The 17127-nt window shown below is 37.2% G+C and overlaps 1 protein-coding gene across 6 annotated transcripts in view; it reads right to left on the reverse strand.

Moving 5' to 3' along the window:
• The window catches only part of GK5 (glycerol kinase 5), a 73609-nt gene that overhangs the window by 33526 nt on the left and 22956 nt on the right, over window positions 1-17127 (reverse strand). For all 6 annotated transcript variants that reach the window (XR_010343463.1, XR_010343461.1, XR_010343462.1 and 3 more), the window contains exons 4-5: window positions 15678-15771; window positions 8919-9050 (exon numbers count right to left, since the gene is read on the reverse strand). Coding sequence is in view for 3 of the 6 variants with exons in the window: in XM_064378761.1 (XP_064234831.1) it covers window positions 8919-9050; window positions 15678-15771 (226 nt within the window). In the remaining 3 variants the exon portion in view is untranslated. The remainder of the gene's footprint in view (window positions 1-8918; window positions 9051-15677; window positions 15772-17127) is intronic.

Raw genomic sequence — 17127 nt, forward strand, 5'->3', positions numbered from 1 at the left:
AATATCTAAAATTAAATTCTAAGGGTTCTAATGAAAAAAGTAGACAACATGCAAGAACAGATGAGAAATGTAAGCAGAGAGATGGAAACTCTAAGACAGAAAAAGGAAATAATAGAAATCAAAAATACAGTTAACAGAAACAAAAAAGCCTTTGATGGGCTCATCAGCAGACTGGACACAGCAAAGGGACATAATCTTGAAAATATGTCAATAGAAACTTCCTAAACTAAAAAGAAAAAAAAAAAGAATATTTAAGAAATGTAGGACAATTATAAGAGGTTTAACATATGTATAATGAGAATATCAGAAGAAGAAAGAAAAAAATAAACAGAAGAAATACTTTAAGTAAAAATAACTCAGAATTTTCCAGAATTAATGATAGACATCAAACCACAGATCCAGGAAGTTCAGAGAACACCAAGCAGAATAAATATAAAAAAAATCTACACCTAGACATATCACATTCAAAGTGCAGACAACTAACAACAAAGGGAAAATCTTTTTAAAAGGCAAAGGAAAAAAATACTTTGCAAAGGAAAACCTAAACTATAATTGACAAGTTGCTGGAGGCTTAGTGTGGACAAGGTTGACCAGAGAGGATATTTAGGGCAGTGAAACTACTGTGTATGATAATACAATAATGGATATATGTCATTTTATATTTGTGAAGATCCATAGAATGTAAAACACAGTGAACCCTAATGTAAACTATAGACTATCAGTTAATAAGAATGTATCAATATTGGTTCATCAATTGTAACAAATGTACTCCACTAATGCAAGATGCTAATAAGAGGAGAAACTGGATGTGGTGGGCATGAGCGGGTATATAGGAACTCTATTTTTCACTCAATTTTTTTGTAAATCTAAAACTGATACCAAAAAAATAAAGTCTACACATTCAAAAAATTTTAAGTAGGGCCAGGTGCAGTGGCTCACACCTATCGACCAGCATTTTGGGAGGCCAATGTGGGAGGATCACTTGAGCTCAAGAGTTTGAGGCCAGCAAGGGGAACACAGCAACACTCTGTCTTTATTAAAAGTGAAAAAATTTGGCTGGGCATGGTGTCTCATGCCCGTAATCCCAGTACTTTGGGAGGCTGAGGCAGGCGTATCACTTGAAGTCAAAAGTTTTAGACCAGCCTGGTCAATATGGTGAAACCCCATCTCTACTAAAAACACAAAAATTAGCCAGGCGTGGTGGTGCACACCTATAATCCCAACTACTTTAGAGGCTGAGGCAGGAGAATCACTTGAACCCAGGAAGCAGAGTTTGCAGTGAGCCAAGATCACACCAATGCACTCCAACCTGGGTGACAGAGTGAGACTCCATCTCAATCAATAAAATAAATAAAAGTGAAAAAATTAGCCGGGCATGGTGGCACACACCTGTAGTCCCTGTTACTCAGGAGTCTGGGGTAGGAAGCTCACTTGAGCCCATGAGTTTGAAGCTATAATGAGGTCAATCATGCCACTGCATCCCAGCCTGGGTGACAGAACAAGAATCTGTCACAAAACAAAAATTTTTTTTTTCGAGACGGAGTTTCGCTCTTGTTACCCAGGCTGGAGTGCAATGACGCGATCTCAGCTCACCGCAACCTCCACCTCCTGGGTTCAAGCAATTCTCCTGCCTTAGCCTCCCGAGTACCTGGGACTACAGGCACGCACCACCACGCTCAGGTAATTTTTGCATTTTTAGTAGAGATGGGGTTTCACCATGTTGACCAGGATGGTCTCGATCTCTTGACCTCGTGATCCACCCGCCTTGGCCGCCCAAAGTGCTGGGATTATAGGCGTGAGCCACCGTGCCCGGCCTAAAACAAAAAATTTTTTAACAGCAAAAGATCTGAGCGGACACCTCACCAAAGATATACTGATGGTAAATAAGCAAATGAAAATATGCTCTGTATCACATGTCATTAAGGAATTGTAAACAATGAGTATTACCACATACCTGTTAAAACATAAGAGACTACTACACACCTGTTAGAATGGCTAAAATACAAAGATACTACTACACATCTATTAGAATGGCTAAAATGGTTGTTCAAATTTGACAACATCAAATGTTGATGAGGATATGGAACAAGAGAAACTCTCCACTGTTGGAAATGCAAAATGATAACAGCTACTTTGGAGGATAGTAGATAGTTTCCTACAAAACTAAATGCAGTCTTATCATATGATCCAACAATCATATACCTATTTACACAAATGAATCGAAGATTGATGCCCAAATAAAAACCTGCACACAAAAGTGTATAGCAGTTTTATTTATAATTGCCAAAAACTGGAAGCAACCAAGATGTTTTTCAATAGGTAACTAGAGAGACTGGGCACAGTGGCTCATGCTTGTAATCCCAGCACTTTGAGAGACCAAGGCAGGCAGCTCACTTAAGGTCAGGAGCTTGAGACCAGCCTGGCCAATATGATGAAACCTGTCTCTACTAAAAATATAAAAATTAGCTGGGCATGGTAGCAGGCACCTGTAATCTCAGCTACTTGGGAGACTGAAGCAGGAAAATCGCTTGAACCTGGGAGGTGGAGGTTGCAGTGAGCCGAGATCATGCCACTGCACTCCAGCTTGGGTAACAGAATGAGACTCCATCTCAAAAAAAAAAAAGAAATAGGTGATTGGATAAACAAACTGTGGCACATTCATATAATGGAGTATTATTAGGCGATAAAATAAAATGAGCTATCAAGGCACAAAAATACATGGAGAAACCTTAAATGCATATTGCTAAGTGAAAGAAGCCAGTCTGTAAAGTCTACATACTATATGATTAAAACCATATGATATTCTGAAAAATACAAAACTATAGAGACAATAAAAATACCAGTGTTCACAGGTACAAGGAGAGAGATTTAAAAAAAAAAATCAGTGTTACCCTGGGTTCAGAAAGAGATGTGAGTTAAGTGAAGCATAGTTTTCAGGGCAGTGAAACTGTGGTGTATCATAGTACTATAATAGTAGATACATTACATTAATAACAATGTTTCCATATTGGTTCATTAATTGCAACAAATGTACCACCTTAACAGCAAGATGCTAATAACAGCAGAAACTGTTGGGGAGCAAGAGTATATGGAAACTATCTATATTTACAGCTGAATGTTTCTGTAAACCTAAAACTACTCTAAAATTAAAGTGTATTAAATTTTTAGAAAACAAAGGACTGAGGTACTCCACAAAAGAATATACAAATGGTCAGTAAATATGTGAAAATATATCAACTTTGTTAGTAAACAGAGTAATACAAATTAAGGCCACAATGAAATTGAGAAGTGTGAGTTTTCCTATACTGTTCCTTTTTCAAGATTGTTTTGCTAATCTGGGTTCCTCAAATTTCTACATGAATTTTAAAATCAGCTTGTCTGCTACCAAAAAAAAATTGTATTGTACTTGTAGATAAATTTGAAAAATACTGCAATCTTCACAGTATTAAATATTCCAATCCATGTATATAGAATGTCTTTCCATTTATTTAGGCCTTCATTAACTGCATTCAACAATGTTTTGTACTTTTCAGAGTGTATGTTTTGTAATTAAGTTTATTCATACATATTTTATTATTTCTGATGTTTTTGTAAATGAAATTGTTTTCTTTTTACCTTTTTTCTGAGAGACGGTGTCTCACTCTGTCACCCAGGCTAGAGTGTAAAGGTGTGATCTCAGCTCACGGCAACCTCTGCCTCCCAGGTTCAAGTGATTCTCCTGCCTCAGCCTCTCGCGTAGCTGGGATTACAGGAGTCAACCACCATGCCTGGCTATTTTTATATTTTTAGTAGCGACGGGGTTTCACCATGTTGGCCAGGTTGGTCTCGAACTCCTGACCTCAGGTGATCCACCTGCCTTGGCCTCCCAAAGTGCTAGGATTACAGGCGTGAGCCATTGCTTCCCGCTGAAATTATTTTCTTAATTTCATTTTTGAATTGTTCATTGCTAGTATATAGAAACAAGATTAATTTTTAGCTGTGTGAGGTAGCTCACACCTGTAATCCCAGTACTTTGGGAGGCTGTGGTGGGAGGATTACTTGAGCTCAGAAGTTCAAAACTAACTAGAACAAAATAGTGAGACTTTGTTTCTACAAAAAAATTAAAAATTAACTGGGGACAGGCACTGTGACTCACACCTGTAATCCCAGCACTTCAGGAGGTCAAAGTGGATGGATGAGTTAAGGTCAGGAGTTCGAGACCAGCCTGGCCAATGTGATGAAACCCCATTTCTACTAAAAATACAAAAGTCAGCTGGGCGTCGTGGTGTACGCCCATAGTCTCAGCTACTTGGGAGGCTGAAGCAGGAGAATTGCTTGAGCCTGGGAGGCTGAGGTTAGAGTGAGCCCAGATTGTGCCACCATTCTCCCATCTGGATGATAGAGTAAGACTCCATCTGAAAAAAAAAAAAAACAAAAATTAACTGGGCATGGTGGTATGCATCTGAAGTCTCAGCTACTCAGGAGGCTGAAGTAAGAGGATCTCTTTAGACTGGAAGTTGAAGCTACAGTGAGCCGCAATCATGCTCCTGCACTCAAACCTAGGTGACAGACTCTGTCTCAAAAAAAATTTTTGTATATTGATCTTGTACCCTCCAACCTCACTAAACTCATTTATAATATCAGTGCTAATTTTTTTTAGGAAATTCCTTAGGATTTTCAATATACAAGATTATATCATCTGCATCATAGACATAGTTTTACTCCTTCCTTTCCAATCTGGTTTTCTTTTATTCCATTGTCTTGCTCAACTGCCCTGGCATAGAACCTCTCATACAATGTTAATTAGAAGTGATGAGAGTGGACATCCTTGTCTTATTCCTGAACTTAGGGAAAAAAACATTCAGTCTTTCATCATTAAGTATGGTGTCAGCTGTGGGTTTTTCACAGATCAGGTTGAAGGAGTTTCCTTCTATTCCTAGTTTGCTGAGCGTTTTATCATGAAGAAGTGCTAGATATTGTCAACTGCTTTTTCTGTATCTACTGACATGATTATGTTTTTTTGTTCTTTATTCTATTAATATGACATATTATTTTCTATTTTTTTACATTTACCAGTTTCTATAAAAGATCCATATTAATTGATTTTTGAATGCTAAACCAATCCTGTATTCTAGGGATAAATGCCACTTAGTCATGATATGTAAGATATATAATTCTTTCTATATGTTGCTGGATTTGACTTGCTAATATTTTGTTAAAGTGTGTGTGTGTGTGTGTGTGTGTGTGTGTGTGTGTTTTCCAGAGACAGGGTCTTGCTCTGTCATCCACACTGGAGTGCAGTGGTGGTGTGATCCCAAATCATTGCTGTCTCAAACTCCTGGGCTCAAAGAATTCTGCCATCCAGTCTCCCAAGTACCTAGGACTACAGGTATGTACCACTATGCCCAGCTATTTTTTAATTTTTAATTTTTTTGGAGAGACAGTGTCTTGCTATATTGCCCAGGCTGGTCTCAAACTCCTAAGCTCAAGCAATCCTCTTGCCTTAGCCTCCCAAAGTGATGGGATTATAGGCATGAGCCACCACATCCAGACTTTTTGACGAATTCTACATCTGTATTCATAAGAAATATTGGTCTAAAGGTTTTTTTTATTGTGATGTCTTTGATTTGGTTATCAGGGTAACACTGGCCTAAAAGAATGAGCTGGGAAGTACTTCTCACTCCAATCATGGAAGTATAATTCATTATTGAAAGTGGGGTATTAAAGTCTCTATTACTATTCAATTGTCTATTTTCAGCTAATCTTCTATTTTTTGGAAGAATTTATGAAGGATTGTGCTAATTCTTCTTTAAACTTTTGGCAGAATTAACTAGTAAAGCCATCTAGCTCTGGGCTTTTTTATGTGGGAATTTATTATTTATTAATTCAATGTTTTTACTTGTTATAGATTTATTCAGATTATTTCTTCTTTTATTTCCAGTATTTGTGTATTTCTAGGAAATTTTTCATTTTGTCTTGGCTATCTAATTTGTTGGTATGAACTTAATGCTTTTTATTTCTGTGAGGTCAGTATTAGTATCCCCTTTCATTCATAATTTTAGTTATCTGGGTCTTCTCTCTCGTTTTTGCCAGTCTAGCTAATCTTTTCAAAGAACCAATTTTTGGTTTTATTGATTTTCTTCATTGTTTTTCTATTCTCTATTTTATTAATTTTGCTCTAATTCAATTATTTCTTTCCTTCTGCTAGTTTTGGGTTTAGTTTGCTCATCTTTTTCTGTGTCATAAGGTAGAATGGTAGATTATTGACTTGACATTTTTCTTCTTTTTAAATATACTCTTCTACATGTAATATAGTCTTGCTATAAATTTCCTTCTAAGTACTTTTCTTTATCTGTATCTAATAAGTTTTGGTATGTTGTGTCTTCATTTGCATTTATCACAAAGTATTTCCTAATTTCTCTTATGACTTCTTCTAGGACCCATTGGCTATTTTTAAACGTGTTTTTAAATTTTCATATATTTTTTAACTTCCCAAGTTGTTTCTGTTACTTTTAATTCAAAGCCTTTATGGTCAGATAGCGTACTTTGTATGATTTCAATCCCTTTAAATTTATTGAGGCTTGAAGTATGACCCAGCCCATGATCTATCTTGGAGAAAATTCCATGTACACTTCAGAAGAATGTATATTCTGTTCTTGGGTGGAGTTTTCTATAAATGTCTGTTAGGTCTATTTAGTTGTTACTGTCAATCAAATTTTCTGTTTATTGTGAATCTTCTGTTTAGTTATTCTAGTCATTACTGAAAGTCAGGTACGAAAGTCAGGTACGAAAGTCTCATTTTCAATAATGCTCCACTATCTATTTTTCCCTTCAATTCTGTCTATTTTTGCTTCATATATTGTGGACCTCTGTTATTAGGTATTCATAACTGTTAAATATTTATGATGAACTGACCATCCTATTATTATAAAATTCCCTTTTTATCTCCAGTAACATGTTTTTGTTTTAAAGTCTATACTGTCTGATGTCAATATAACCACTCCAGCTTCTTACAATGACTGTTTACATGATATATGCTTTCCACTCACTTACTTTTAACCTTTGTATTTTTTAAATATAAAGTGTGCCCCATATAGATAACATATAGTTGGATCTTGTTTTACTATCCAGTCTAAAATCACACCCAGATACTATTACTTACCAATTAGGATGGCTAAAATATAAAGGACTAATGTCAATTATGATAGTAAATGGAAAAAAAAGTCCTCTGATCACATACTGATATCAAGTGTGTAAATTGTTATGACCACTTTGCAAGTGTTTTTACATTATCCACTAAAGATGAAGATACATAGCTGGGCGCATGGCTCACACCTGTAATCCCAGCACTTTGGGAGCCAGAGACAGGCAGATCACGAGGTCAGGAGCTCGAGACCAGTCTGACCAACGTGGTGAAACCCCATCTCTGCTAAAAGTACAAAATTACAGGATGCAGTGGCGTCCACCTGTAATCCCAGCCACTCAGGAGGCTGAAGCAGGAGAATCGCTTGAACCCAGGAGGTGGACGTTGCTGTGAGCTGAGATCACGCCCCTGCATTCCAGCCTGGGCGACAGAGCAAGACACTGTCTCAAAAAAGATGAAGATATATATCTACATTCATGCCTGAAAAATTCCATTCCTATGTATAGACATAGTAATTACATGTACACCAAGAGATGCATTATTCATAACAGCCAAAAACCGGAAATAATCCAAATGTACATGAACAGAATAGACAATAAACTGTGGTAAAATCATATACTGAACAACAAATAGCAATGAAAATATAAGCAAATTAATTTACACACAACATTGGTATATGTCAAAAACATAATGTTGAGCAAAAGGAGTCTCATACAAAGGAATTCCATTGATATAAATCAAAGATATAGCAGGCGCGGTGGCTCACGCCTGTAATCCCAGCACTTTGGGAGGCCAAGGTGGGCGGATCATGTGGTCAAGAGATCAAGACATCCTGGCCAATACGGTGAAACCCCATCTCTACTAAAAATATAAAAATTAGCTGGGCGTGGTGATGTGGACCTGTAGTCCCAGCTACTTGGGAGGCTGAGGCAGGAGAATCACTTGAACCCGGGAGGTGGAAGTTGCAGTGAGCCAAGATCACACCATTGCACTCCAGCCTGGCAACAGAGTGAGACTCCATCCACAAAGATACTGAGACAAAACTAAAGTAGGGTACTGAGGAATAAATACATAAATTGTAAAAGAAGAAAGAAAATGTGATATACAGTATCATAGTGTTCTAGTTCTTGATTCAGCTGGTGTTACAAAGATGTTTGTTCCATGGTATCTGACTGGTATTTTTTGTTGTTGTTGTTCACCTTTCTAGATGTATTATGACACAATAAAAAGGTCTCTTTTTTTAAAAAAAAAAACAAAACAGGCTGGGCATAGTGGCTCATGCCTGTAATTCCAACATTTTGAGAAGCCAAGGCAGGCGGATCACCTGAGATCAGGAGTTCAAGACCAGCCTGATCTATATGATGAAACCTTGTCTCTACTAAAAATACAAATATTAGCTGGGCATGGTGGCATGTGCCTATAATCCCAGCTACTTGGGAGGCTGAGACAGGAGAATCGCTTGAACCTAGGAGGCGGAGGTTGCAGTGAGCCGAGATCATGCCACTGCACTCCAGCCTGAGCAACAGAGCGAGACTCCATCTCAAAAAAAAAAAAAAAAAACAAGTAAAGATGCCACATTGTCTTCTGGGCAACAGAAGCAAGACTCCGTCTCAAAAAAAAAAAAAAAAACAAGTAAAGATGCCACATTGTCTTCCATTCCAATATATGGTAGACATTTAATTTTCCCTCGAATAATCAAATTACTATCTTTATTCTTTTAATTTTTTCTTTCCCATAGTCTTTATATGGTTTACACACACACACACACACACACACACACACAATATTTTCTTACCTCAATCAAGTTCTGTAAAATCCAGACCAATCTCAAAGAAGTCTGCTGGGTTGTGAAAGTGAACAAACTGGCTGAAAATAGTCGTTTACTTCTAGTGAAAAAGTGAAGCACTCGGCAAGAACTGTGAAATAGCTATATTTTAAAAAACATATTTTAAGAAAATGCATTTAATAGTGTTTAAAATTTCCAGGTCAATTCTACATACATGCAAACAAACCCAATAACAAGCCATTTAACTACTTATAAAAGTGTTTTCTGCACTTAAGAAAATAAAAAACAGCGATATTATCCTTAATGGGTAGTTTGTATTCTAACACATAAAACGCAACAAATCTACTTTGAATTATTTTAGCAAACACCAGATGCTCAGGTACTTAAAAACCTTTTTTTAAAAAAAAAAAAAACTATATTTTTCCCTCTCTACCTATTTTAACTATGACAGTGAAGGGAGAGAATCTAGGAAGGAGGCTATATTTGTAGTATTTTATTTCAGTGGGATATGTACACTTTAAGTTTAACCTATACTATTTAGTAGTAGAATAGCATTAATTCACTGCTGTTCTAATAGTAACTACATAAAGCTATCAGCTAATCTTTGATTTTGAAGGCTCATAGTCCAAATATTTTCATATTAATCACAATCTGATACCTTAGCTTCAAGCTGTCTCTATGAATGAAAGCTCTGAGAGCTCTTCTTAGTAATAGATAATGAAGAATGAGTTATTAGCTCTTTTTCTTTCCTATTAGAAATCAAGTTAGCACTAACACAGACAGAAGTTTCCCTATACATTAAGTACTTAAAATCTGGTTATATGATTTTATTTAATACTATCTATATTTATCTAATGATCAAAGAAAAAACATAAGCAAAATCTTTAATTTACAAAAAGTCTTAGGTATACAGAAAACAAGATTTGAATTTTAAGGGCTTTAAGACATACTGAAAAAAAAACACAAAAACCAAAAAACGAAAACCCTATTCTGCCATACACTACAGGGATGTAGATGGACACTTCAACTTGTGAAACGGATATTTTACAAAACACTTACGAAGTGTTGCCCACTTCTTGTTGAACTTACCCACTTTTGTTAATCCTACCTCACTCCCCAAAATAAATTTAAAGATTTTGGCTTATTTATGAAAAATAGTAATATGAATTTTTTCTTTCATTTTTAATTGATAATACATCAATTAAGAAAATTCATAGACTCAGTCCTCTCTCTCAGTCTTGTACTTTTAACATCCTTCTCATCTTGTTTAGTGTTCACACCTTCTTCATTTTTTATATGTATATATTTTTTTCTTTTTTTGAAACAGAGTCTCACGCTGTTGCCCAGGCTTATACTTTTTTGCTAAAAGTGCTGGCGCAATCTCAGCTCATTGCAACCTCCTCCTCCCAGGTTCAAGGGATTCTCCTGCCTCAGCCTCCTCGGTAGTTGGAATTACAGACATGCACCACCACACCTGGCTAATTTTTGTACTTTTAGTAGAGATGGGGTTTCACCATATTGGCCAGGCTGGTCTTCATCTTCTGACCTCAGGTAATCTGCCTGCCCTGCCTCCCAAAGTGCTGGGATTACAGGCAGGAGCCACCATGCCTGGTCATTTCTTTATATTTTATATGGCATATACATTTTCACATTATTTATTAAAATATAAGTCTTGTAAAAAGTATTAAAATTGACCACCCATAATCCTTCCTTTCACTTCTTGTAAGAAATAATTTAAACTGAAATGGGCTATTTCTACTTATACAAACTATACTCTTCTCATACAAAATTAGATTTAGGACACTTCTGGGATCTTCTGTTAAAATGCGGATACCTCGGGATGGGTAGGGAGGTCATACATAAATATTACAAGCTCCAATACATGCATTTGTAGACAACAGTTAGCATCTTCATTCACATGTCTAAATACTACCTACTAAGTAACTTCCAGTGTACCAAGGACTGCTGCTAGGCCTTGTAAAAATAAATTGAACAATATGGGCAGAATCCTTGTCTTTTTAAAATTTACATTCTAGTGAGAAGACAAATAAGCAATCAAGTCAATAAATAAGATGATTTAAGAAGACAGACTATAAAATGAATCATTATTTAACATGCTACTAAGAAATGCATCCTGATTTCAGAGATGTTAAAATATAACTCATACATTGCTGAGGGGAAAGCAAATGGTATAGTTACTCTTCAAAACACTTTGGCAGTTTCTTACAAAACAAAACATGCAGTTACCATATGACCTTGAGGTTTTTATCCTAGAGAAATGAAAAATTACATTCATACAAAATTCTATACATAGAATGTTCATAACAGCTTTATTTGTAATAGCCAAAAACTGTAATCAGCACAGATGTCCTTCAAGTGAATGGTGAAATAATCTGTGATACAGCTGTACTATTGAATACAACTCAGAAATAAAAAGGAACAAGCCAGGCGCGGTGGCTCACGCCTGTAATCCAAGCATTTTGGAGGCCAAGGCAGGCGGATCACCTGAGGTCGGGAGTTCAAGACCAGCCTGATCAACATGGTGAAACCCCGTCTTTAATTTAAAAAAATTATAATAAAAATAAAAATAAAAAAATTATAAATTATAAATTTAAAAAAAAAGAAATAAAAAGGAACAAACTACTGATATAGGCAACAACGTGAATGAATCTCCAGAAAATTATACTAAGTTAAAAACCAATCCCAAAAGGTTATATATTTAAAAGTATAATCTTATGTATACAACATTTTTCAAATTAGAACTTTTTTTTTTTTTTTTTTTTGAGACAGAGTTTTGCTCTCGTTACCCAGGCTGGCGTGCAATGGCGCGATCTCGGCTCACTGCAACCTCCGCCTCCTGGGTTCAGGCAATTCTCCTGCCTCAGCCTCCCGAGTAGCTGGGATTACAGGCACGCACCACCATGCCCAGCTAATTTTTTGTATTTTTTAGTAGAGACGGGGTTTCACCATGTTGACCAGGATGGTCTCGATCTCTTGACCTCGTGATCCGCCCACCTCGGCCTCCCAAAGTGCTGGGATTACAGGCGTGAGCCACTGCGCCCGGCAAATTAGAATATTTTTTAAATGAGGACAGATTAGTGGTTGCCAGGAGCTAGGAATGACAGTGGGTAGGGAGGTGTATAGGAGAGTAGTGGATATAGTTATAAAAGAGCAACAAAAGAGATCTTTGTAGTGATGGAACTGTTCAGTATCTTGCATATGCTCCTGGATACATGAACCTACAGATAGGAAAAAAATTGTATAGAACTTGCATACATACACATACACACACACACACACACACACACACACAAACACACACACAAATATAAAATAAAACTGGGGAAATCCTAATAGGATTTATGAATTGTATTAATGTCAATGTCCTGGTTGTGCGTTATTCTATAGTTTTTCAAAATGTCACCATTGTGAGAAAGTGCAAATGTCTAAGGGATCTTCGTATTGTTTCTTACAACTGTATGTGAATCTACAATTATTTCCATTTAGTTTTCAGTTTATAAAATGCACATCTCAGAATCTTTGAAATTTAGTAAGTACAATGAAGGAAACAAAGGACAACATAAGAGATTGAGGGCAAGGGGGTTCCTTTAAATAGGATGGCAGGGAGGGGCTCCCAGATGTGCCACATAAGCTGGACCCTAAAGAATGAGAAGGATCCAGTCATGATGGCAGAGAGATCCCCTGCTTGTACGATGGTCTTCAGGTAAGAAACAGCTTGAGTGCTACAAGAACAAAAACAGGCTGGCAAAGATGGAGTTGCTTATCTTTAGCAACTTCAGGGAGAAAGTGGTCTAGGAAGTGTCAGAACAATATAGCCAAACCTTGGTAAGGAGTTGGGATTTTATGCTAAAAGCAAAGAGAAGAAAGCCTTAGCAATCATTAGGCAAGAATAAGAACTACAGTAAGAAGAAGACTGGGCATCTGGGGAGACTGGAAGAAAGCAACAGTGGCAAGAGACTGCAAACACACCTCGATTACTGCACCATTTTGCTTGGGGCTAGCCTTGGCCAACTAATGACATTAGTGCCAGTTCTGGCAAAAACACTCTAAACATTTCCAAGGGCCTCAATCAAACCATTAGCAACTGGAAAGGGATGACTGCAAAGTAGGGCTCCTTCACTCCCACGACAGGCCCTAAAATTATGTGTGCTAAACTGTGAAAGCGTGTGTTTGTGTAAATTTTTTGGTACTGTGAAATTTTTTGGTATTGTGTTTGTGTACATTTTTTTGCTAAGGGGAACCAAAACTTTCATCATGCACATATTCAATATCAAATAGACAAAAGTGTTTTAAATGCTCAGTTTTGTGCTTGAGGTCACAGTTCTGCATTAAGATTTGAAATTTGAGGCTAGGGTGGTTCATGACTATAATACCAGCACTTTGGGAGGCTGAGGCAGGCAGACCACGTGAGGCCAGGAGTTCAAGACCAGCCTGGCCAACATGATGAAACCCCACCTCTACTAAAAATAGAAAAATCACCAGATGTGGTGGCATGTGCCTATAATCCCAGCTACTTGGGAGGCCAAGGAAGGAGAATCACTTGAACTTGGGAGGTGGAGGTTGCAGTAAGCTGAGATTGTGCCACTGCCCTCCAGCCTGGGTAACAGAGGGAGATTCCATCTCAAAACAAACAAACAAAAAAAGATTTGAAATTTGAGACATATTATGGAAATAAATGTTTTCAAATAACAATTTTTCTTTTCAAATCACAATTTTTTTCCAAAGGAATAAAAGTTTTAAACACCTCAATGACTAACTTAAAGAATGTTTGATGAACTATTAAAAACTAAAATTATATACTAAGGTATAAAATTATACATTATAAATTGCATAATTTAAAATTATACAATTGAGGGTTCATGATATTTCCTTATAAACCACTTTTAACTCCCTTAACTACTGTGTCCTTCTTGTTAACAGCATCTCTCACAAGTTATTGCAGCAAGGTACTTTTTTTTTATATTAAACTCTCAAAAAGAAAATCAGTTCAGGTGAGATTATGGCAAAATTGTTACACTCATGCACTGCTGTTATATTCTATAATATATTCACATTTGTTTTCATATTAAATTAATATCATAAAATACTTATCAAGTAAAACTGATGCTCTAGACACTCCCCTGGGCACCATCTGGTACCAGTACACGAGCAGAGAAAGCATTTAACTGTGAGGCATTATAAGTATTAAAGTAATAGGCCAGGCGCGGTGGCTTACACCTATAATCCCAGCACTTTGGGAGGCCGAGGCGGGTGGATCACAAAGTCAAGAGATCGAGACCATCCTGGTCAACACGGTGAAACCCTGTCTCTACTAAAAATACAAAAATTAGCTGGGCATGGTGGCGCATGACTGTAGTCCCAGATACTCAGGAGGCTAAGGCAGGAGAATAGCTTGAACCCAGGAGGCGGAGGTTGCAGTGAGCCGAGATCGTGCCATTGCACTCCAGCCTGGGTAACAAGAGCGAAACTCCGTCTCAAAAAAAAAACAAAAACAAAAACAAAAGAAGTATTAAAGTAATTAGTATGGAATATTGATTATGACATCAAATACTGTAGTTCTGATGCCATTTAAGGAGCTGGAAAACTATTTTACCCTTTGACTCACTAATCCCACACTCAGGAGTGAGGGCAATTTGGGACAAATAACAGAAGAACAGCTGATTTCATGATGTTACCATTGTCCCTGTCACCATCATCATTGTCATTTACTGATGACCTACTATGTATCAGGGATTATTTGGTATTGTTGGCTTTTCTTTGACACAGAATCTCACTCTATCACCTAGACAGAGTGCCCTGGAGTGCAGTGGCAATCACTGCAGCCTCGAACTCCTAGGCTCGAACAATCCTCTCACCTCAGCCTATCAAGTAGCAGGGACTACAGGTGCACACCACCACGTTCAGCTAATTTTTGCATTATTTATAGAGATGAGGTCTTACCATGTTGCCCAAGTTGGTCTTGAACTTCTGGCCTCAAGCAATCCTCCTGCCTCAGCCTTCCAAAGTGTTAAGACTGCAAACATGAACCATCATGCTCAGTCCGGGGGTAATGATAAGAGCTTGCAGTAGCCGGGCGCGGTGGCTCACGCCTGTAATCCCAGCACTTTGGGAGGCCGAGGTGGGTGGATCACGAGGTCAAGAGATCGAGACCATCCTGGTCAACATGGTGAAACCCCGTCTCTATTAAAAATACAAAAAATTAGCTGGGCATGGTGGTGCATGCCTGTAATCCCAGCTACTCAGGAGGCTGAGGCAGGAGAATTGCTTGAACCCAGGAGGCGGAGGTTGAGGTGAGCCGAGATCGCGCCATTGCACTCCAGACCGGGTAACAAGAGCGAAACTCCGTCTCAAAAAAAAAAAAAAAAAAAAAAAAAAGAGCTTGCAGTAGTCTGCAAGTTATCTATAATATCTCAATATCCATCCTGAGCTTTTATAAAATATGAAATTTGGGCATTTCATTCATCTAGCCTGTATCTTTTCCATTTCTCAAGGGGAGAAACACAAATTCTCACTAACATGTGAAACTCTGGTCAACCACAAACGTCCTCAGAACTTCCTGAGGTACAAGTACTGAAGTCTACTACATACATCTTTGATTGACTATTATTAAACTTCACTGGAATGGGGAGTGTGTGTATGTGTCTTCTTAATGTCCTAATAAGTAGGAAATAATATAATTAACTCACAATTAAGGGACATTTACAGGAAAAACACAATAATATCCAAATCACAGAAGAAAAAGATTACCTTCATTATAAGAGAATTATTCCAAGATTTTACAAGTTCAACAGCTCTTAAGTCTTGCCAACTTATAAAGTTGTGAAAATGATTTCCAGTTTTCCTAGAAAGATTAAAACAGTATTTTGATGCCCAATATAAATCAGAGACTATGTTAAAGATCTGCCATAAGAGAATACAAAATTAGAGGCCATACTGTAATTGCAAAATATACTTTAGTTAGATGTGCCTTTCTATATGATTTCTTCTTGATTTTATATATTGAACAAGAATTATGTGACACAGTATGAAATTTCAGGTCAGATTCTTTCCAAAAAGACAGTCCTTTTAAAACACTTCAATGTATGTTTCCAAAACCAGAATTAACTAAGAAAAAAGCCTTTGAAAACCCACTCAACACACTTTGAAAGCATTTTTAAAAAGCCAGTGCTTTTCCCCTTTATTGCACTTATCCTGATACACATAATCCAATAAAAACCTCTGACCTACAGAAGAACTGAAATATTGCCTGAGTCTAGTCCTACACCTGTTAACTTTAGGGTTGGTTTAGCCATTGGGAACCTAACATGCTTACCAAAATCTCTCCAACCAACAGAAATTCAATAAACTTTGGGTCAATATACAATAAAAGTACAGAGCTAAGAAATAGAGAAGTAAAACAAAAACAAAACATTTTCCTTTGAGGCTCCTCCAAATCAACTACTGGCATCTACTAATCAACATCCAAGTCAAGCTTGCTTTCAACCCCAACTCCAGGCCTCCTCCTGTGTGACTTTAACCACATTCAATTACTAAGACTATCATCCTCTACTTAAGCATTCCACATCCATGACCAATGGTCACATCCTTACCTTTACATGTTCTACCACTGAAAGTCTAATACTTCAATATATTAATCAGCGCATAGGAATAAAAGTTTTCAGTTCTCTCAATCTTACTCCTTAAGTACCTGGCCTTCTAACTCACTGAAACCTTTAATCCCTCAAACATTCCCTTTTCTTCCTACCAACCACTCCTTAGTTTGGTTACTTTCTCAGATCCCAATGTCTATTACTTTAACAGCTTTCCATCACACTCTCTAACACTTAAGTTTTAAAAAAAATAAACTGTGGCAAAATATACATAATATGAAGTTTACCATTTTACCTATTTTACGTGTACAATTCAGTGGCAGTAAGTACATTCATAACGTTGTGCAACCATCATCACTGTTTTTATTTATTTATTTATTTGTTTATTTATTTATTTTACTTTAGGTGCAAACTATATCTGGCATTTCTCCCCATGTTATCCCTCCTCACCCTCCCCTCCCTCCCCACCCCCCATTGTCTCTCCCCTACCCGCTCCAACTGTCCCCTGTGTGTGATGCTCCTCTCCCTGAGTCCACCTATTCTCATTGTTCAACACCCACCTATGAGTGAGAACATATGGTGCTTGGCTTTCTGTTCTTGTGTCAGTT

The sequence above is a fragment of the Aotus nancymaae genome, unplaced genomic scaffold (assembly GCF_030222135.1).
Source record: "Aotus nancymaae isolate 86718 unplaced genomic scaffold, 86718_ANA_hifiasm-v0.15.2.pri h1tg000019l, whole genome shotgun sequence".
NCBI classification, from domain to species: Eukaryota; Metazoa; Chordata; class Mammalia; order Primates; family Aotidae; genus Aotus; species Aotus nancymaae.